General features: G+C 38.7%; 1 protein-coding gene across 2 annotated transcripts in view; it reads left to right on the top strand.

The window, feature by feature from the left end:
• Positions 1-15,000, top strand: part of SESN3 (sestrin 3) — a 73,885-nt gene extending 58,885 nt beyond the window's left edge. Inside the window, exons 7-10 of one of the 2 annotated variants that reach the window (XM_022562074.3) lie at positions 1,244-1,383; positions 2,207-2,397; positions 4,785-4,929; positions 6,988-15,000. In XM_022562074.3, the coding sequence (XP_022417782.1) occupies positions 1,244-1,383; positions 2,207-2,397; positions 4,785-4,929; positions 6,988-7,074 (563 nt within the window). In that variant the 3' untranslated portion in view covers positions 7,075-15,000. The remainder of the gene's footprint in view (positions 1-1,243; positions 1,384-2,206; positions 2,398-4,784; positions 4,930-6,987) is intronic. The other variant, XM_022562075.3, reaches the window with a different exon arrangement.
• The last annotated feature ends 7,459 nt before the right edge of the window (positions 15,001-22,459 follow it).

The raw sequence follows: 22,459 nt of genomic DNA, 5'->3' as shown, positions 1-22,459 counted from the left end.
AAAGATAATTCAGGTACTACTAGTCTATTAGGTATTTCAGATGAATTACTGTAATTCCACTTGTATTTTAAGCTTCTTAAGACTGTCCACTTGAGGATTATAATTTTTATTATGTCACAAAATTGCTTCATTAACTACTTATTTAATATTTATTTAATTAAATGTTAAATTTATTTAATATTAATTAAAACACTTATTAGGAAAATACTGTTCTTTATGTGGAAGAAACTAGTGTTTTATTTTGAAAAATATGTGTTCATTTTCTAGAGTAGAAGGTAGTAAATAAAGGTTGTTCATTCCCTTTTAGTGGTTGAAATCAGAAAAAGAGTAATTATAAAGACAGACTAACCTAGGGAAAAAAAATAAGTTAAAAAAGAATTATCTTTAAATCAAATGAACATGCATTGGGCATTTACAATTTTTCAGTGGTAAATTTTTAATATTATCAAGTATACAGAAGTCAACTGTCTTAAAATATTATTATAGTCTTCTGTCTTTCTGAATGCCATTTTGATAATATTCTAATCACAGCCTCAGAAGCACATTGTTTACTTCATATATTGTATACCTTGTTGTTTCCATGTACACAGAAAAGCGCATGTATCTTAGGTGTAAAACTTAATGAACTTTACACACAAACTGATCCTTCCTGTTTAACTAGCACCCAAATCAACTAAGGGAATAATAGTGGTACCCAAAAGTCTACTTTCCTCCCTATTGTGAACCCTTACAAGTTCTCCCTGGATGCCTCTTTGTAAGCTAAAAATGAACTCTATTGAACTAATTTTCACTGTGAATACATCCAGATGAAACACCATCTAATTTTAATAAAATTCATCTTAACATTAAACTCAATTTTAAGTGGTCTTTCACCTTCATCCCTTCTCTTTCCCCACATCCTACTTCATCGCCTGGAGAGATCAAAATTTTTTTTAAGCTTTATATTCAAAGGCCTGTGCTATCTTCCTTTTCTAAATAAGTAAAACACATGTATTGATCCTTGACTACTACTATTTAGATATTTAGTCAATTTTTTGCCTGGGTAACTACAGCTGAATGTTGCGATTGCAAATATTTGGTAATGAAATTGTATTCAAAACGTCAGGTAAAGGTATTTTATGTGAATTTAAGCCATGTAGTCAATATTGTCGCTTTGGAAAGCCATGGAAAAGCTAAGCGAAAAAGTGGAGGAAAATGAAGCTGATTCATTTGTTCTAACTCCGTATGGTTTCCTTAACACTAGGTTGTTCATTATTGTCCTTAGATTTTGAGGATGACATGATTATAACATCTGATGTCTCCCGATATATCGAAGACCCTGGTTTTGGGTATGAAGACTTTGCCAGACGAGGAGAGGAGCATTTGCCAACATTCCGAGCTCAGGTATGAGATGCCTTTAATTCAGAGGAACTGGAGAAGAGATACTGTCATTTTAATTGTGAAATGTTGAAATGTAAATAAATTGACTTCTAAATAAATTAATAGAGCATTTCGATAGAATCTGTAAATATATTTAACCTGGTTTTTGGCCTTGTCTAATTTGATGTCCCAGTTGATGGATTATTATTTCAACATTAACCCCCTTAGAAGGCAAAAGGAAACTGCTTTATTCAGTTACTTGCATTATTACATGATAGTTGTTTAATGTCCTTTTTTGGAGAGGGCAGGGAGGAAATTGAGTGATATGTTCACGTTTATAATAAAAAGGCATTTTGTAATAAAATCATATACATCAGTAGTTACGGGCTTAAGGGCCACCCCCTCCCCAGCCCTAGAAAAGAGCCATAGTAGTGATGTGGTTCATAAAAAGAGAATGAGTGTGAATAAAGACAGACTCCTCCATGCTTGCTTCATATGATCTGCTAACCATCCGTGTCACTGAGTAGGTTTAGTCACATAGAAATATTCCAAGGTCTTCTGGGGTCCTTCCAAATGACGGCATAGTTTGCATAGTACTTGACGACAGGAGGTAACCAGAGTTCATCACCAGTGTGCCAAACCCTGGACCCACCGAGGAAACAGCACAGCACTCCCATCTACAAACTGATGTGAAGCATTCTTGGTAAAGCTGCAAACTTGGAATTAGTGAAAGAATTACGGACTTTGAAATATCTCCACTTACTTGCTTCAGTAGTTATACTTAAAAACATAGACTTTAAATGGAGAGTGACCATTTTGTAATTGGAGATACATTTTATTTTTTTAGGACTATACCTGGGAAAATCATGGGTTCTCCCTGGTGAACAGACTTTATTCTGACATTGGACATCTTCTTGATGAGAAGTTCCGCATGGTCTACAATCTCACCTATAACACTATGGCCACCCATGAGGATGTTGACACAACCATGCTGCGCAGAGCTTTATTTAACTACGTTCACTGTATGTTCGGAATCAGGTATGGTCATCATGGAGACAGTTTTATATGTTTCTAAGTGAAAATTCTGGCATGCGTCTTACTTCCATCCCATTGAGAAGTATATGCTTCTGGGGAGAAAATATTACATGTGGACTTCTGATTTTTAAAAATTAATTCTGTCTTATAGAAAAGCATTTTTCTTTGTTTAACTGTTACAAATCTTAACATGCATATATAACTATAGTAGTTAGAGTCTACTAAGAAGGGAAAAGAATATCAGTAATCATTGCGGATAGGAGAGAATCACTCAATTTGAGAAACCTTACTGGACGAACTGGACATTTAAAAATGTATATATTATGTCCCTTTAGATGGCAGTAAGAAGTGCTGGTTGGTTGGTTGGTTGGTTAGTTTTTGGAGGAATGGTAATTAAGGTATAAATAAAACTAGGGTAGAGTCCTCCCTCATAAAGCTCACATAAGCTCACATAAGAACACTGAAACGGGGCTTCCCTGGTGGCACAGCGGTCGAGAGTCCGCCTGCCGATGCAGGGGACACGGGTTCGTTCCCCGGTCCGGGAGGATCCCACATGCCGCGGGGCGGCTGGGCCCGTGAGCCATGGCCGCTGAGGCTGTGCGTCCGGAGCCTGTGCTCCGCGACGGGAGAGGCCCCAGCAGTGAGAGGCCCCAGCAGTGAGAGGCCCACATACCGCAAAAAAAAAAAGAACACTGAAACGAAACTGTAAGTCAATATAAATTAGTGGTCTCTAAATTTAGAAAATTAGAATTGAGAGGACAGGGAGTCAATGAGTGAACGAGACTGAATGGTCTAATCAGGAAAGCTCTTTTGGAGAACATCCTTTTTGAGCTGGGTTTTTGAAGACTTTTATGGAGAGGGATTTGCAGAAAGAGAAAATCCCCTTCAGCCAACTGAATGAATACATTCAGTTGACTGAAGAAAATCCTCATTCAGTCAACTGAATGGATACATTCAGTCGACTCTATACTATATCCTTTCTGATATAGTATCAGAAAGCCTTTATGGAATGGAATTAAAATTCAATTTGTTAAGCAATGTGGTTTCTATAACTTTTTAAAAGATCCCAAATTTCCTGAAAAATCAACTAATAATGAAATAGTCCACCTAAAGGACACTATTACAATGGTAAATAATAAATCTGCTATTTGCCCATTTACCATTCTAGAAAGAATCATCACACTTTAAAACAGATATTATACCAACCTAATTAAGAAAAATAAACACTAATAGATTTTAATTCAGTTGCAATAAATATTTATTATGTTTAAGACAATAAATAACAAATATTATGGCAATTATTTTTCTCTGTTGGATGCTACTAAATAAAGTTTATATAAAATCCTGGAGGCTTTTTTTTTTTTTTTTAAACTAAGCGTTATGTTTGGGTTAGAAAGTAACAGAAAATATAGAAGAGAAATCCCACAAGCCCCCACTACTACATTTACCCTTGTATCTGCCTCTGTGCCTGTTTGCTCTTTCTTCTCTCATATTATGGATGAACTGTCTATACTCCTATGCTCTTGGGCATAGAATCCCATCTCCTCTCATCTTCAGAAGATCCCTGTTCTAGCAATTCTCCCTTCTCCCTCCTGCATAATCAACTTTACTCTCTTAATCAGATCTTTCCCATCAGTATATAAACATGCTATTATTTGTCTCATCATCTCAAAAAACAAAAATCCTTTCTTCATCCTTCTATTCCCTCTGGCTATCGCCTCATGTTTCTGCTCCCATGCACAGCAAATCTCTTTGAAAAAGCTTTGTATGTCTACTGTCACCATTTTCTCATCTCCCATTTTGTTGTGAACCGACTGCAGTATCAGGCTTTTACTCCTGTTATGTCAACAGAGCTGCTCTTACTGAGGTTGTCCATGACCTCTGCATAGCTCCTTGCCATGGTCAGTTCTCAGTAGCATCTTCTTCGACTAGTCAGTAGCATTGGACGCAATTGATTATCCTCTCTTCCTTGAAATGGGAAGCCCTAGACTCCTGCCTTAGGGCTCAAATGTCAGCATCTCAGAGAAGCCTTCCTGCCCGCTCTATCTAAAATCACAATTCCCCTCCCAGCCTCCAGTTGCATTTTATCTCCATAGCAGTTATCACTATCTGATACATTGTATGGTTTTCTTTTTCATTTCTTTCTTTTTTCTCCAGTAGAATTTAATCCACGGGTCCAGTGATTTTTGTCTATTTTGTTCATTTGTGTATCACCAGTGCCTAGGGGAGTAACATGGCACATAATAGACACTCGGTAACTATTTGTTAGGTGAATTAACGAATGAGCTTTTGGTATTTAATTACTAGATAATTATTGTGTCTTGGTATAATTTTAGAAATCAGAAATTTTGATTCTGTCATTCTAAAGCTTGTTGTCATGTTGCTTATAGGTATGATGACTATGATTATGGAGAAGTTAATCAATTACTTGAACGAAGCCTGAAGGTTTACATTAAGACAGTGACCTGCTATCCTGAGAGGACTACCAAGCGCATGTATGATAGTTACTGGCGTCAGTTCAAACACTCAGAAAAGGTGTGTTTCATGACTAAACCTTTTATCGTAGACAAATATTCAATATAAGAAGTAATGATTATGAAAAAATTATACATGAAAATATTAATAAATTAGCTCCATCAAAGAAATGGAAGTGGCATTATCTGGCCATCTGTTTTTCTTTCAGTGATTTTACATTAGGGTTTATTAACTAAATTTTGGTTCTGTGTTTTGTCCAGTGTGCTGTATAAAGTAAAAGTTTAGCATTGGCCTTTGAAAGATTGGAGCTGAATATTGATATTTTAAAAGGACATTTGGGAAACTGTCCACCATCCTACTAGTAAAAATCAAACCTTCAGAGATGTTGTGTGAGCTATAATTGTATATTATTGTATGCCCAGAAGGCATATCCATTTAGAGATTCTTTCACTCTAGCCATTACAGTTAACCTCTTAGAACAAGGGTTTCTCACTCCAATTTGGTAATTTGGTATTTTGACAATATAATGGATTTGGATCTTTGAGCCAAATATGTTATTATATGAGGATATTTCTTTGGATTGAAATATATAGGAATCCTTATTTAAGACCTAATAAATGTTAAGGATCTTTACCAATATACTAGTACAGTATAAGTATGGCTATAAATCCTAGGTCTTTGACCTTAAAGGCCACGAATCTTCCATTTATATCACAGTTTCTAAGCTTGAGAGTAAGAAAACCTTTTTAGGGTCCTAATATTCACTCAGTAACCATATGACTTTGATAAAGAATGTTATGACCTCAATCCCTAGCAGACTTTCTTGAAGTCTTAGAGCCGATTACACATCATATAAATACCCATTTGCCTCCAGCATCTCTCCGAGATGGATCGCTATGCTCTGCTTATATGTTTGCATTAGATTTTCTCCCTTTACTAGGTGGTATCTAGAAATTCTCCTTACTCATCAAGAGAATAGATCCAACAATACATCTAACCTATAGAAAGATATCAAAATAATCTAAATATATCACAACGTATTTCTTTGTAAACATTTTGAAAATATGTGGGTATATAATTTAACCTATCGGGTGAGCTGTATCCCCCCCAAAAAAGTTAGGTGCTTGTTCACAGCTGTATCTGAAAGACTCTAGGCAAGCTGTGCATATCTGAGTACCAGACACTAATTCCAAACTGCTTTAAACTTCACATTTTCACTTTAATATCTCCCAAGTACAGGCATACCTCAAAGATACTATGGGTTTGGTTCCAGACCACTGCACTAAAGTGAATATCACAATAAAGGGAGTCACATGAATTTTTGATTTCCCAGTGCATACAAAAGTTATGTTTACACTATATTGTAGTCTATTAAGTGTATAATAGCATTATGTCTTAAAAAACAGTGTACATACCTTAATTAAAAAAATACTTTTTCACTAAAAAGTGCAAACCATCATTTGATCCTTCAGTGAGTCATAATCTTTTTGCCGGTGGAGGGTTTGAAATGTTGTGAGGATTCCCAAATGTGACACAGAGACACAAAGTGAGCAAACGCTGTTGGAAAAATGATGCCGATAGACTTGCTTGACGCAGGGTTGCCATAAACCTTCAGTTTGTAAAAAACACAGTACCTGTAAAGTGCCATAAAGCAAAGCATGATAAAACGAGGTATGCCTGTAAATAGTAAGAAATGTTTTTAAAAGCCTTCCAAGGAATAAGCATAGGCTATAAGAAATGTGGGGCTGAGTTTTAGCCATATAAAATTTTACAACTGGAAGAAAGTATAATTTGTAGGAAAACTGTGATTTGTAAAAATTAGTTTTATTTTATAACCCAAAAGATTGACTGGCTTTACATAACATCGATCCTAACAAAATTATTGGACTTTTTAAGACTTTAGGGGTCATTTTTACTGCTCACTTTTTTTTAATAAACGCAGTTTTCTTATGAGTATTACATCATGTACATGCATAAATATGCCCAGGCATGTGTGTTTGTATATGTGTCTGTAATACCCATGAAAAACATTTGTGAATGTCTGATATATGAAAAAAAAATTAAAGTTTTTTCAGTTGTTTATGATGGTCACTAAATTGGTAACACTTTCATTTCTAGGTTCACGTAAATTTACTTCTAATGGAAGCACGGATGCAAGCTGAGCTTCTCTATGCTCTTCGTGCCATAACTCGGCATTTGACCTGAAGCATCATCCAGGGAAAATGTCATATATGTGTAAAGACCTTTTCACATAGGATATACATCAGAAGCTGTTTGTGATGTAGCATCAAACATTATTCAATTCTCTAGTGTCAAAGTTTTAGCCGTTTTTTTGGGGGCGGCTGTAATGTGCAATGATGTATTTTCTTTTTCTTGATGCTTAACATGACTAACAATTGCAAAAATAATACTGAGGAGCACTACTTGGCATTGTTTATAGTTGGGTTTTTGGATACTGATCATAAATCATGAACCTGGTTTGTTAATGCTTAACTTCAGTGCTTTGGGGTTTGTGTGTATGTGTATTTTTGTTCTTTCCTTTTTTTTTTTTTTTTAATATGGAAAAGCGCTTACAATCTGCTCAAGCAATTGTTTTTCAGATATCGGAATTCAGCAATGAATGACCTCCTCTGGCCATTCTAGAATTTTAATGTTGTGTCCTAAATCTGGTGGAGGAGAAGCATGCGCTGTTGAACTAAGCTGCTCACAGGACACTCATCTGTGTCCCCAGGAGATTATTTGTCAGGCACTGTTTATTTTTTATTTGTTTATTTGTTTGGGTTTTTTTACTGCTATTGGCGATAACATGAAATGTGATACAGCCATTGTCCATAATTTAATGTGAAATTGATCATGATGAATTCTATAGCATGCTACTGAAATGCCAAATTCAGCTAGTTTCTTTCTCTTCTGAAACAGAAGTTTCCGTTTTCCATATCAGATGTATATATTAAAAGTGGAATTATGCACAATCCTTTCTATCACTGACAGTAATCCTCAGTCATCAGAAATAATCAGTGCTTGCAGGGCTACATACAGTTCATTTAGTTGGCACATATAAACATGTACCCACATAAGACTGACCAAAAATTTTCTTTGCACATTTTTCTTTTCTCATAGTGTTTTCTATATTGCAGTAAGCGGAGGAAGGTTATAATATACCTATATTTTTTCCTGTTAGGCTTTTAGAACTTATTTTCCATGGTTTTTCTTATGATAGGTTAAACGGTTTATTATTCAAAGGTAAAAATTGTGTTTCTATGCATTAATGTGATTGAACGACAACAACAAAAGAGTGCAATATGTTAAAAAAAAAATACTCAACAGACTTTCCCCCTACTATGTCACTGCAGAAGTGTCCTTTTAACACAGAGCCATAAAGAAATTTGGTTCAGATTTCTTTATTGCCCAAGGCTTTTGCCTTCCTGGGGTTGAACAATGTTCCTTTCATAATGCCAAAGCATCCCCTTCCCCAGAAAAATCTCTTTGGACAACTGGTTTAAAAAAGATCTCAAGTCTTAAGGGAAGAAAAAGCATCCCAAAAGTCACATTTTTGCATTGGTTTATGTTGCTTGATTAGATTATCTTCACAGAGCACAACATTATGTGTTTATAGCTTTAATTTATATTATGTTAATGAACCAGTGAAGTGCCTAAAGAGATGCTTACAGCTATCCAGTAGGACACAACTGCACTGCTTAAACACTTTTTGGTTAACTAAGGGTGACTTGAATTTTACACAAACATGCTAATTGTTTTAAAACAGATCCATTTTTTCATAGTGAATAAGATAGTTAAAATTTTCCGTTAGAGTTCCCACAAAGATTTCATTTTAGACTTACTTGTTATCTAGGACTTACTTTTTTTCTCTCATGAAAGAATTGTGGACTAGTGTTCTGTTCAATCATTTTCCCCTTCCATTTATCATCCTTTTCTGGTACGATCCATTAGGTTGCTTTCTTTTAGGCTTTGTTCTAGATAAGAAAATAGAAAGATGACTGTAAACCTATGAATATGAGATAGTTCTGCATTTTTAGATTCCAGGATTTTGTTTGAAATCTTCCACGTGAGGAAAAAAATTGCTAATTTTTTTTAAGACAGGGTGGTTTATTTAAAGAGATTATTCAAAGAACTCATGTCAGATCTAGTCTGTTTTGTTTATTGTGTATACCATATGTTGATTTTATGCCATATCACATTATATAGATATGTGTTAAATACGAAGAAAGTCTTTAGGGGAATGGCAAAATACGAATGACAACATGCATGTCCATTTGACTTCCCTAATTTTAGAACTTTCAAGTTCAGGATATCCTTTACTCTTGACTTTTTTTTTTTTTTAACTAGAATTCTTTCAGTTAATATCCCTATGTTTTTGTGCAGGTGACCTGTATTACAGGATAAAAAATGATTTTTATATATTGAAAAGGAGGAGAAATTCTCACAGAACACCATATGAGCTTTAGACCAAAAGGGGAAACAAGGTTTAAGTAACTAAAATGGCCACTTAGTTTTTGTTTTTTGTGTTCCCCCCAACCCCCGGAAATGTAGGTAGTTGGAGTTGGGTTATGGAAATATTAGTGCCTTTACTAGATCTCTCTCCTAGCAAGGTTTCGTATTAGCTCAGCATTGATCTGTCTCATCACTAATCAGGAAAATCAGTTGACTTGGAACTATAAACAAAGACAAAACAATATATTTATGAACCTCACTGAATCAGCCTAGAAAAGTTGACTTTGAAGGTGCCAAAGCACCTGCCAAGATGCAGCACGCACAGCCTTCCAGGTTGTGAAATCCATTGTACAGCGAGTTTGCTGTGAACTTCAGCTAATGCAAACTTGAAATTCGGATGCGGTTTTCCAGGGTGGTATTTTTTCAGAGTATTGAATTTACTATGTAGTAATTTATAGTATAGCTTTTTATATTAAAATGTGATATTTTTAAAAGAGGTATCTGGTTCAATTGGTGTATTGATGTGACTATACGATCTGCTAACCCACCCCTTGGGCTTGCATTGTGCCAAACTGAGATGTGCGGGTGTGCGTGAGAAAAGCACACGTGAATGGGAAGTCTCTAACTCCGTGGCTTATTATTTTCAAAATAGTCTAATAATCCACTGATGTATATGCTTGGTGGATAGCCGTTTACTTTTGAATTTCAAATTTTCCCACTTCCAGTTATAACTCAATTTCTCAGATCACCTTAGGAAAATCCAACTACTCTCCTCTCTGAAAGTAAGTCTTGAACCCAATCCTTTGACTGCGGGAGTGGCCAGGCAGGTGCCTCCTCGGAGCCTTCAGATGGTGCTTCCTCAGATGGACTCGTGATAATTAGAGGAAAACAGGCTTTTGAGACGGGACAACGTATTATTTCTTCACCTTTTTGAGCTAAGGATACTATCTCAGTCTCAGGAAGAATCTTTGTCCCATTTGGGGTACTTTTTAAATAAAGAATGGCTAGTGTGGAATCTGGGGCATGGCCTTGGCCTGTAATTATGACTTTAAACTCAAATAATAGTGACAGAGCAACACAGGACTGTCTTAGAACAGAAAACTCGATGTCAGCTTTATATCAAAATCGTATTTGAACCAGAGCCCCTAGTTTAATTGTATTATAAAGTCCCTTAAATTGGGATTGACCTATATACACTAACTAATATGTATACAATAGACAACTAATGAGAACCTGCTGTATAGCACAGGGAACTCTACTTCATTTCACTGTACAGTAGAAACTAACACAACATTGTAAAACAAATATTCCCCAATACAAAGTAATTAACTAAGTCCCTTAAAGATTTTAAATGCTTCTAACAGCTAGTTAACAATATTCCTGAGCAACTTTCCCACCTTATAGAGTTTTTAAATCCAAAATCTTAGATCTTTACGCCACAGCAAAATGAAATTATCAACGAACAATTAAAGATCTGTACTTAAAAATAGTTCACCACTTTCATGCAGAGCGCATGCATACATGATGGTAAGATTCTTTTAAACACTAAGGACAATTCGTGAGGGAAAAAAACATTTCAGTGCATATTATAAAAATGATTTGCACTGTGCTAGTAAAATGAGGTTTTTGTTTTGTTTTATGTTGTGTTTTAAAGACAATTCTAAATCATTCCTCTGGAAAGCAAGACCTTAAACTCTTCTCTTTATCTAAGGGGACTTTTCTTCTTTTATGCAAATAGACGGTCTTGCATGAAGCGAAAATTATGCAACAATAATGTTATATAAATAGTAGAGGAAATTTGCTAACAGTATAATTCAACAGTAAACTGAAAGGTATATGGCTCCTCTATTCAGATCGAGTTTTAAGTTACCGAATTTTATAGTCAGAACCTATTCTAGGTGGCCATAATCATAAACTATGTTTCCCGATTATATCCCTCTGGAGACTGAGAATCAAATAATCTTTCCTTAAAACAGTACTGTAACATGAATGTATTCATCTCGGTCAACAGAACTTCAGTGCCCCCTGTATGTGGAGCTTACTTCCATGCTAATTTGGCTTCGTTAGTAGTATCCGCTCAGGTGAGACCTAGAACAAAAATATCTGGGGTGAAATGGATCATAGAGGTAGAGGTACCTGTCAAGGCAGAAACCTGTGAGGAAGGAAGAGTCTTTCAAAGAACACGTGGAGCATAATTCTAAGAGCGTGGCTGCCGTCAGCATCACACACCTAATCTAAAGGAGCACTTCCTATTGTGGGAGCTTCTGCCTACGTTCAGCCCGTCCTTTCCTGCCTGCTTTCTCTTCCTCCAAGTGCCTCGACCTCTACCACGCTCGCTCTCTTCCCCTCCCCTCAGCCCATCTTGGTCTGAGCGCCTTTTCACAATCCAAACGAAACATCACCAGCCACCTGCTGATCGTCACCAGCATTTACTTTTCCCAGTTACTTCTTCTCCATCCATGAGGAATACGACTTGTCCCAACTCCCTCGAAATCCCTCTACCGTCTAGCTATATTTTGGCTAACCTTTGCCCTGGACACCCTACCAGATCTGATGCAGCACCACGTGTAATCTCGTCCATCCCATACTGTTCTACCCTTTCCCAGCTGCCAAAATATCTTGCTCTCCTCTACCTCATCCCCAAAGAGCCTATAAACTCAGAGTATCCAACCTTTTCATGGATTCACTCTCTGTTGTTCAGTAATACTACTTCCATATTTTAAATAAATCATAGAAGATTTTTGCCTTCTATCAAAGTAGGAATCTTTATATTTATACGTGATACAGAAATTGAACTATTTCTACCATGCAGAATTTAGCATTTAGCAGGATTTTAAAGTGATTGAATTGCCATCTTAACCTGGATCTATATTTGGTTAGTCCAAGTTATATGAATGTAAAGTGAAAATTCTCCAGCAATCCAGATTGATCTGTAACCTATCAATGGAACAGGAAGTTTCTGGCATACAAATGGGTGGTGTTTCAGACATTTGTTTTATTGGTGTCATTTGGGCCTTGAAACACATTTCCAATAGAAGGACATATGATAAAGGATGTTTAGGTGGTCCCACTGGATCACAGAAGACCATTTGATTTATAATATAGATAAAATACCATAAAATTGGCTACATAATGGTTTGATTAAGCTTCCCTAGTTTAGACTAAGCTTCTAACCCCTATTCCTACCCTATTCTCATGCGGAAAAATGAGCTACGGGATGAAAAGGGAATGCACTGCCTTTTCAACCATGGCTGCACTTCCGGTATATCTAGACAGTATCATTAAGGAACAGGAAACGCACAGAAGAGGAAGAAGCATCAGGTCTTCCTCTCTGGCCAGTGCCTGCTCAGTGTGGTCCATAGATGAACACTGTCAGGCTTCTAACGTGGGGCGTGTTTATCTATAGACCTGAAGACAAACCCCCCTTGTTTGAAAGTACAGATTATTATGATCTACAGTGGTATTTGGATGGCCTTCCACGCCCGTTCATGAAAAACCCAACCTGATAACAGAGTCTAGTCAATTCCTTTAAGGGCCCAGAAATGAATAGATGCCTAGTTAAGAAATGAGACTTGAATGATGGAGACTGAAAGGATGGTTTTTATTAAATCATATGTCATGAAGTGTTCATTCTAGCTTTAATTATGACTGCACCACCATGAAGTCCAGAGTTGAAAAAAGAAGGAATATGGGGGCGGTGGGCGGGGGGATGCCTATCTGATTCTTTTCAATGCTTGTGGAAATCTTTGAAATAATAAAATGCATACTATAAAATAGCCATTAGAACAAACACCCCATTTTACAGCTCATAGGACAGCATCAAATGTTAGTAAGTCTAAATATGATAAATGTAATTTTTGGTATATAAATTTGCTAAAACAGTCTATTTTCTTGCACCCCTCAGTTTAACCTCTTAAAAAATGAATGTATAATTTTAACAGAAAGAATATCAAAAGGAGAGACACTCTCTAGTCTTCAATGTTAAAATATTGTTTATGAATGCCGATTAGCTTAAGTATATGCATTATGACACTTACTGAATGGAACTGGTCATACGTCTCTTTCTTGAGTTAGTCTTTACAGATTGTCAACTGACTCCCAAATCTGATAAGAAAGGATCAAAAGGTAGGGTAAAGGAAATGTATCAGTTGGGTAGCCAAGAAATTTCCTTCGTAATGTTGAGACTGTTTTCTCCTTTCTGAATTTCACTGGTTCGCTAAAATAAAGGGTAAGCATTAAATGGTACCCTTGTTCATCAAGGAAAGAAAGTCATCCCAACTCTATATCTACTGCAGATAATTTCCTTTACATCCATATATCTTCCCTGGAAAGAAAATGCAATTTTCCCCTTCCTCTTTCTCCTCACATTTACTCTTTTCAATCCGATAAGATAGACACAGAAAGCAAACCACAAGCCAGTTTGGCATCTTCTCCATGCTAATAGAATACTCACAGCCACATGCACAGTTGGAGCAAGGTTACAAAGAACCCTGTCAGGTCAACTTGGAACATGGCCTTGCTACTGGGATTAGCTCCTTCAAACCTGAAAATAACTTTCCTGGTCATGGAAGAACTGGATGTATCCTTTAGCTTAAGAAATAGGATTTGAACTTGAAATCTCTTTTTTTTTTTTTTAACCTGATTTTGCAGAGCAGCTACATCATGAATGTATATATTAAGAATTTGTAGCTGAATTGCACATGAAATCAGATTGCCAACTTCTTATCTTTCAATTTTAGACATCATTTTATCCTTAAGTTGTGAGTGATATATGTAGCATGCTGTGAAACGTCTGTTATAGTTCTTTAATTCATCAGTATTAATACAGAATTATCTTTTGCGTTCCTTGGTACTTTTTATTCCATGTAACCAGAAGCTGTGATGTTTTGCCTTTGTAGTCCTGTGCTTTGTTACTGTAATTTTTTTTTTTTACGAAGCACGTGACTTTGGACTAACGTGAGGCGGATGACGTGATCTTTAAGACTGCTATATATCTATCAGTCTCTTACTATATAAGGTTTTCAATTAGAATAAGCTTTTATCAAATAGATCATTGATGCAATTTAGGATTCACACAATTTTCAGTGTCAAATGGCGGTCATACATTTATAGTTTCAATTCTGAAAATAGCAAACTTGCTAAACAGCCACTTTAAACTTGTTCTGGCAAATCAGACCCTGCTATAGATATAGTCTAAGTTAGTTAACCATATAAGGCTTTTCAACTATTATGCCCTCCACATAAGTCAGCAGTTAAGAAGATTATAGAACCCATGAAAGCTTTTTGTATGTATAACTAGGTTTTATTTTTCTTATGTTGCTGATTCTACAGTTCTGACTAAAGCTGACCTGAATGGATCAGTTTTTGTGTAATATTCCTAGTGCTTTAATGCCTCTTTTTTTTTTTTCTTTATTTTTTTTTTTTGGAGGGATGGGTAATATTATTTGAACAGATGCAGAAGGAACTGTTGGTGAGTCAAGGCAAACACATTTGAAATAAAGGAACTGTGTATTAACATGTTAACAATTCATAACTGCACTTTTTATGACATTTTGAAAATCTATTTATAGGTACAGAACAATGGGTTTTGTTAAACTGTATCACATTTATACTTGCAGAAATTTATTTCATTGTTATTAGTAGGAATTTTATTGGTTCAATAAAATTGGCAAAACTGAACACTGTTTGCTTTTATATATATATATTTAAATTAATATTGGAGTAGCATTCTTGCCTAGGTTTGTTTCTGCTTAAATTACTGGACATGCATTCTGAAAGACATCAGCATTGTAAGAGTCATTTTTTCCCCCTTATTTCTTCCTGACCCAGTTTTCTTGTGATATTTCTTACAGTCACTTGATACTGCATTAATGGAATACTGCAATAGTGTAAGTTGTGCAAAACGTACAGTTATTGTTACCTTTGAAAATGTCCATTATGATCTCAGCAATAGGCAAATTCGTTTCACTATTATCTCTTATTAACCAAAAATAGTAAGGTAGAATGAGGAAAGGGGCATTGAACCTGGGGTCAGAGCTTGAATTCAAAGCTCGTTTTTCACCTTCTACTAGCTTTGTGACCTTAAGGAATTTGATCTCTAGGAACGTCGATTTCTGTCCCACAATCTGAGGGGGATAATGCCTTCTTGAGATGGTTGTTTGAGATTAGGTGAAGTGTAATAATATATTTGAAATATGCAGCACAGTGTGCAGACTCTGAGTGAATAAATGAGAAAGCCCAGAGAATACTCTTGTTGCTAATTGAAATAAAGAGTTAGGAAGGAGAATTTGGGGGGAGGGGGGTTTATACATGTGTAATGTGAGGTTGACAGTAAGACTCCCAAGTAGAAATGTAAAATAGTCTTTGGGAAAGTTATAGAGGATGTGCAAAGCCTTTTGTGCAGCGTATTCCAAGGAGAGCCCCTTTTACTTCTGTTAGCTCACTGATTACATAAAAATTCATAGCAAAGGCAAGAACTCTCCCTCTGTGCCATGCGTCCAGCTGTACTGGGAGATCAGCAAAAACCAGCTTCTTGCTAATTAGAGTCTGTCTTTTTCAATAATATTCAACCTCTGGGAGAGATAAAGGACAGGACACATCGGACCAAACTCAGCCAACAGCTAAGTTTCCACTTCTCCCCCAGTCCAAACTCCAGCTTTCTGACCCTCGCTCCCTAGGAATTGATTAATAACTTTGAGCCATTTTTTAAAGTAAAATGAAACTCCTTGTTTATGTGGGTATTTGATCTTTTCACATATATGATCTCATTTAATCCTCACAATAACTTTGTAAAGAAACGATGCCATTTTACAGAAGGGGAACTGAGTCTTGAGAGCTTTGCCCAAGAGTTGGCACTTAGAATCAGCACAGTGGGAATTTGAACTCCATCTTTCTGATGCCACTTTTATACTAAACTTCACTACCTTAATTCAGCCTAAGTTTCCTAGGTTAATGATATAAATGACTATGCTCTCAACAGGACATTTTAACTGAAAAAGAAAAGGATAGTCCGTGCTCCAAACAAGAGGTTAGATAACTTACCTCTCTGGCTAACTTGCAACTTTTTTTAAATTTTAAAAAATAGATTTTTTTTCCTCCAGTCCTGAATGGGCCTTACGATTTAAAAGATGCTCCCCGAGGGAGAGGCTCACAGACCAATATATAAAAGCAGGACTTGTCAATTTAAAGGCCAAAAGTCTCTCCAAAGAGAACAATAAGCCTGATCCTAAAGAAGACTCAGGAAAGCTTACAACCGTGTTACTTTTTTATTTTTAGGACCATTCTGTATGGTGGAAGTTACCAATGCAAAGTCATAGTTTCTAATGTATGTAATTTTCTCCTCCCATAATCTCATGTACTTGAGATGTTTCAAAACACAGGTGGGCCCAAATCTTTCCATAGAACTCTTTTTTAAATATATAAACTTACTTACTTTATTTATTTTGGCTGCGCTGGGTCTTCGTTGCTATACACAGGCTTTCTCTAGCTGCAGCGAGCGGGTCTACTCTTTGTTGCAGAGCATGGGCTCTAGGCATGCAGACTTCAGTAGTTGTGGCTCGTGGGCTCTAGAGCCCAGGCTCAGTAGTTGTGGCACACGGGCTTCATTGCTCCGTGGCATGTGGGATCTTCCCAGACCAGGGATCGAACCCGTGTCCCCTGCGTTGGCAGGCGGATTCTTAACCACTGCGCCACCAGGGAAGTCCCTCTTCTTTTTTTTAATTCATCCATAGAACTCTTTAAAAGGAATTTGAGACAAGAATTCTTAATACTCCCTCTTACACTGGCCTGCTTCTAAAATAAACATAAACAAACCCTTCGTCTTCACATCAAGAGGAAACTCAGGCAGAGTCTCCTGGTTACAGTACTTTCACCGCCCACTGACTGTCTCCTTTATTTGCTGAGGCAGCAGTGCCAGCCACTCCACACACACCAGCTGCTTCACACGCCAACCACTTTACCGTGGCCCATCGGTAACTCCCTCCTGCCCTGTGCTGTGGCCACCAGCTCCGCTCAGGCTGGGGCCAGGTTTTCCCAGAGACAGTGGGAAAGCACCTCTTAGGTCTGGCTTCCTGCCCCGGGGCTGCTCTGAGTGCTTGTGGCAGGGTGCCAGATGGACCTGCCTCGACACTGGTCATGCACAACCACAAGTGCAGGGAGTTAACAGTTAACCCCTGAGCAGTGACTAACTAGAGACAAGGGATGAGTGTTTCCTTCTTTCCATCTCCCAGGTTGCAGTTCAGAGACTCAGAGGGCCTGGTGGAATCGAATACCAGTCTACTCTTTCCTCCTTTTCCTATTTCACTCCCCCGGTCCTCCACTCCAGCCACTTGATCTCAAAGAAACCTTGTTCTCGGGCCTTGCTTCCTGGAAGTCCACGCCAAGATAAGGCAGTGCAGTGCAGTGCTGGGGTTTATCGAGCAGGTCCTAGAATAAATTCAAATCTCAACTCCACCATTGGGAACTATCTGGACTTGAACAAACTACCTGATCTTGTGGTTCCTCCATTTCCTCATCTGTAAATACAGATAACAGTAATAACAAAGAAGACATAGCCCTTGTCGTTAAGAAGGGGGAAGTGTGGGTAAGAGGGTAAAACAGGCAACATCAGACAGCATAGGAAAGAAGATAATAGCTTGTAATGTGGTGTCGTAAAAATAGCCATCATTTATCAAGTTATCATGTGTCCTATCTAAATGTTAGGAACTTTAAATACATTATTTTATTATAGCCCCCTTGCAAGCAGGTATTATCCCCATTTTAGAGAGTTAAAAAGAACCTTCCTTCCGAGGTAATGAGCATTAAGCTAAAATACCTTTGTTTAGCTCACAGGAAACATCCTGACCAGGTCCACCTGTGAATGACTGCAGGGAGGAAGAAATTAACACATCTCCTCCAGAGGCTGATGGGAGCCAGGACGTGTTTGACTTTACTCCCTCCCCTTTTAGTATAAAAGGAGTCTGAATTCTAACTCAGGCAAGATGGTTCTTTAGGCCACGAGTCCACCGTCTTCTCGGTCTGCTGGCTTTCCGAATAAAGTCGTTATTCCTTGCCTCAACAACTCGTCTCTCGATTATTGGCCTGTTGTGCGGCGAGCAGTACGAGCTTAGACTCAGTAACCAGATGCCAAATAAAGAGGAGAGTCCTGCATTTTTGTCTGCTGTTAACAGTGATGGCTTTTAAAACAGTGAATATTGAAACAGGCACTTCTAGAACTGCTACGATTTGGACTTGCAGAGATTGAGGAACTACATGTTTAGGCAAGGAGGTCGGAGGGAGCAAAAGTCTGCTGCAACATGCAGTGCACGTGTGCGGGACCTACATTAGAAGATGAATTTGGAAATTGTAATTTGGTCAGATGTGCAGGGTCTGAAAGGCCAGGCTAAAGGACTTGTATTTATTCATTTGGAAAAGGAGATGAAAGCCATTTTCAATGGGTCTTTAGCACAGGGATGGATGTGTCCCACTTTAAAACAATAGCATCTCCTTGGCAACCAGAGCCCAACTAGAATTTCAGGGCAGCATGGAAACAAGATCTGCAAGGTAACTGTGATGCCTTCTTTGGGATGTTTTCTGAATATCTTGAATAATTTCCTGAATACTTTTGCACATCCCCCTGGATGATGTACTCCAGGCCATGATTGGTAAAGCTTAACATACTCAAAGCAGACAGTTGCCATACAAGGCCTTACCTTCCCACCTACGTGCGCAGAGACTCTTTCGGTGCCCAGGACCAGTGTGAGACCCTTCGGAACTTGGTGCCTTCTAGCCATGCAATACCTAAACAGATAACGATTAAGTGATGGATGTGGCAGATTGTTTGTATAAATGGCACCATTTGATGTCCTCCCTGGACCCACACGCTTTGGAATGTGACTTTACAGCTTATCTTATTAAGAGGTAGGGTCTGTTTCTCCACCTCCTTGAATGTGGGCTCTTCCTGTGACCAAGTTGGCCAACAGCGTGGCAGAAGTGGCATTGTACAAGTCGCAGAGCTAGGCTCTAAGGCCTTGCACGCTTCCACACTCTCTCAGAATTTGGGCATGCCTGGGCTAGCCTGCTGGAGGACTAGCCACTTGGAGCAAGCCGAATTGCCCCAGGGGTTCTGGTCAAGATGTGGGAAAGCCCAAGCAAGGTCAGTTGAGTCATTTAGCCTGACTGCTAGCCTGACAACTGACTGCTGACTCAGGGGGGTGCCTCACTCAGCCCAGTTCAGATCAGCAGAATCACCCCGCCAACCCACAGACTCATGAACAGCATTGTATTGTACACCATTGCGGTTTTATGGCTGTATGTTACACAGCATGGCTGTGGCAGTAGATAACTGATATAACATCAGTGCTGGAAGTGGTTAGCACTTCATCCACAGAGAAACTGGATTGGAAAAATTATTCTTATATCACAGTCTGTGAAGGATAGCCTTGAGAATAGTTGTAGGGATTTTCATTTATAATCTCTAAACTAGAGTCAGCGTCGTTGGTAACAACAATCAGCCCTTTGCTCATCCCTGTCCTCAGAATGTCCATCTTCATGGGGTGAAATGTATCACATTCCTGTTAAGATTGTTCTTAGGTCTTCATCCTCAATATTTTGGATCCGAAGTATGACTGTGCTCATAACGGGGCTGGTGAGTTTAGGGCCAAAAAACCCAAACTTTAAAGAGTCACTGAGGAACTTATTAAAAATCCAGGTTCATGGAACCATCCCCATTAATTCTGATTTAATGAGCATGGGCAGAGACCAGGAGTCTCCTTTTTTTTTTTGAAATTTTATTTAATTTATTTTTCTATACAGCATGTTCTTATTAGTTATCTATTTTATACATATGAATCTCCATTTTTAAAAAGTAGCTCTGGTAACTGGGGGCAGCATGGTCAGACTTTGAGGGGAAAATGGTTCAGGTTACAAGACGAGCTTTCCAGTTCTGAATGTAATAAAACTATAATATGGGGTCATGCAACCGGGTAATAATTGAAGTCTGTGAAAAGATAAAAAGCAAACCAATCCACAGAAAGACAAGTGGACACAGAAAGTCATCATGAATAAGGTACAAGGAAAAGAAATATTTTTCTCCTGGCCTTTCACTGAAGTTTCCTGCGCTACTTCTATTTCTACCTCAAGTGAAGTTTAGGCTAGATTAATAGTTCTCAATCATGTTGCACCTAGAATCACATGAGGACTTTAAAAACACTGATATCTGAGAACTGCACACCCACCCCGAGATTCTGGCGGACTTAGTCTGAGGTGCCAGCAAGACATTTGGTTTTGAAAAGCGCTCCTGGTTGATTCCAGCGTCCAGCACATTTTGAGAACCAGTGGACAAAATTAATAACACCTCCCACCAAGTAGATCTCTTCCTAACAGTGGAAAGAATCACAGCCCAATTTATGACCTCTGGGCAGAATGGGGAGAAGACAGCTGGATTAGGCAGAGAAGAAAAGGGATTCTCATTTGCTTCTAAAACCATACTCCATGGCAGAGTCTTAGAAGTGCTGGGACAGTGAACACGGAAACATACACCCAGTTCACATGACCCCAGGAAAAGAAGGCAAGTGCCGACGCTGGCTTGTGGGCGGAACAAGTTTTGCATACTGAAGTCATCCTAGATGTCTCTGTCTCCGCAGTGTGTACACTTAAAAGTGTGGTATACAGCTTACATCGGGTCTTTGATAATTAACTCTCTCCCTCTAAAGTTGTGGTAAGAATGCTTGTCTGGCATTTCAGATATTTCTTGAATGCACAGATCCTGTGTGACGTACAATAGTCCCATGAAAATAAGACTTAGGGGAATTCTTGAAAAATTAATGGACTCTGGAAGATTACAAGTCTAAGCAATGGTTCTCAAACCTTCTCCCTGTGCATCGGAATCTACAGGGAAGCTTCTTAAAAACAGAGATTCCTGGAAACCACCCGAACTTACTGAATCAGAATGGGAGGTCAGGGGTCAATACAATTTCCCTTTTTACAAGCTCCCCACACAAATTTTTATGCACTCAGCACCACAAGAGTCTCCTTTTGAGAACCATGTATCTTTGGGGGCAGGCCCCCTTAGGGGGTTTTTACACAGAGTTACACAGCCTTAAATCCACTTTGACTGTCTCCACCCCCTCTCCATGTTCAGTATATGACTGGGAAACCAAAGAAGTTTGCCATGTTATCAAAGCAGCAAATCAAAAGGCATCCAGAAGAAGCTGCATCAAAGATGGGCTCCCGGCCTTCCCTGATGGCGCAGTGGTTGAGAATCTGCCTGCTAATGCAGGGGACACGGGTTCGAGCCCTGGTCTGGGGAGATCCCACATGCCACGGAGCAACTGGGCCCGTGAGCCACAACTACTGAGCCTGCGCGTCTGGAGCCTGTGCTCCGCAACAGGAGAGGCCGTGATAGTGAGAGGCCCGCGCACCGCGATGAAGAGTGGCTCCTGCTTGCCACAACTGGAGAAAGCCCTCGCACAGAAACGAAGATCCAACACAGCCATAAATAAATTAATTAATTAATAAACTCCTACCCTCAACATCTTCTTTAAAAAAACAAAAAACAAAAAACGCATACGCCCTTAAAAAAAAAAAAAAAAGATGGGTTCCCCACGGTGAAAATGAGCTCCCCATTATAAACTTCGGTTACAAATGTCTACTGAAATGGAACTTCTCAGTCAAAAGGCAAAAACACTCTTAATGCTCTTGATACACATTTCCGAATTGCTTCCCAGAAAGGTTGTGCCAGTTTACACCTTGCCAATGTGCATGAGATGCCCATCCCTATGGTCACAAGCACTCCAGACGAACTGTATCTCCTACGTAAGTTTGCCCAGCACTGGCCTTCATGGGATAAGATAGAAATACGCTGTACCTGGACCAAGGAGTCAGTGAGGGGCAAGGCTCAGACAGCCATGGGACTTCTGAGCCAGAGAGAAGGACTCTGACCCCCTGATTGATTCTCTGTGGTTTTCAAGAGAAGTGTGGCTCTCAGCCCGGAGGGACTGTGGCAGCCCCAGCTGCTTGGCAGAAGGTTGGGGGATGCTGCCTATGGAAGCAGCTCCTCTGGACTGAGGCCGGGGCTGACTCCATGGAGAGGGCCCCCAGGTGGGGTAAGGGAGTGACTGAGAGGGTGGGAGGTCGACAGAGTCGGCGAGGTTGAAGGCTT

Source organism: Delphinapterus leucas, chromosome 7 (assembly GCF_059928025.1).
Source record: "Delphinapterus leucas isolate spDelLeu-1000000601 "Yukka" chromosome 7, BTC_Dleu_Yukka2, whole genome shotgun sequence".
NCBI lineage: Eukaryota > Metazoa > Chordata > Mammalia > Artiodactyla > Monodontidae > Delphinapterus > Delphinapterus leucas.
The sequence above is the reverse complement of the archived record's forward strand: the minus strand, read 5'-3'. Positions and strand labels throughout refer to the sequence as shown.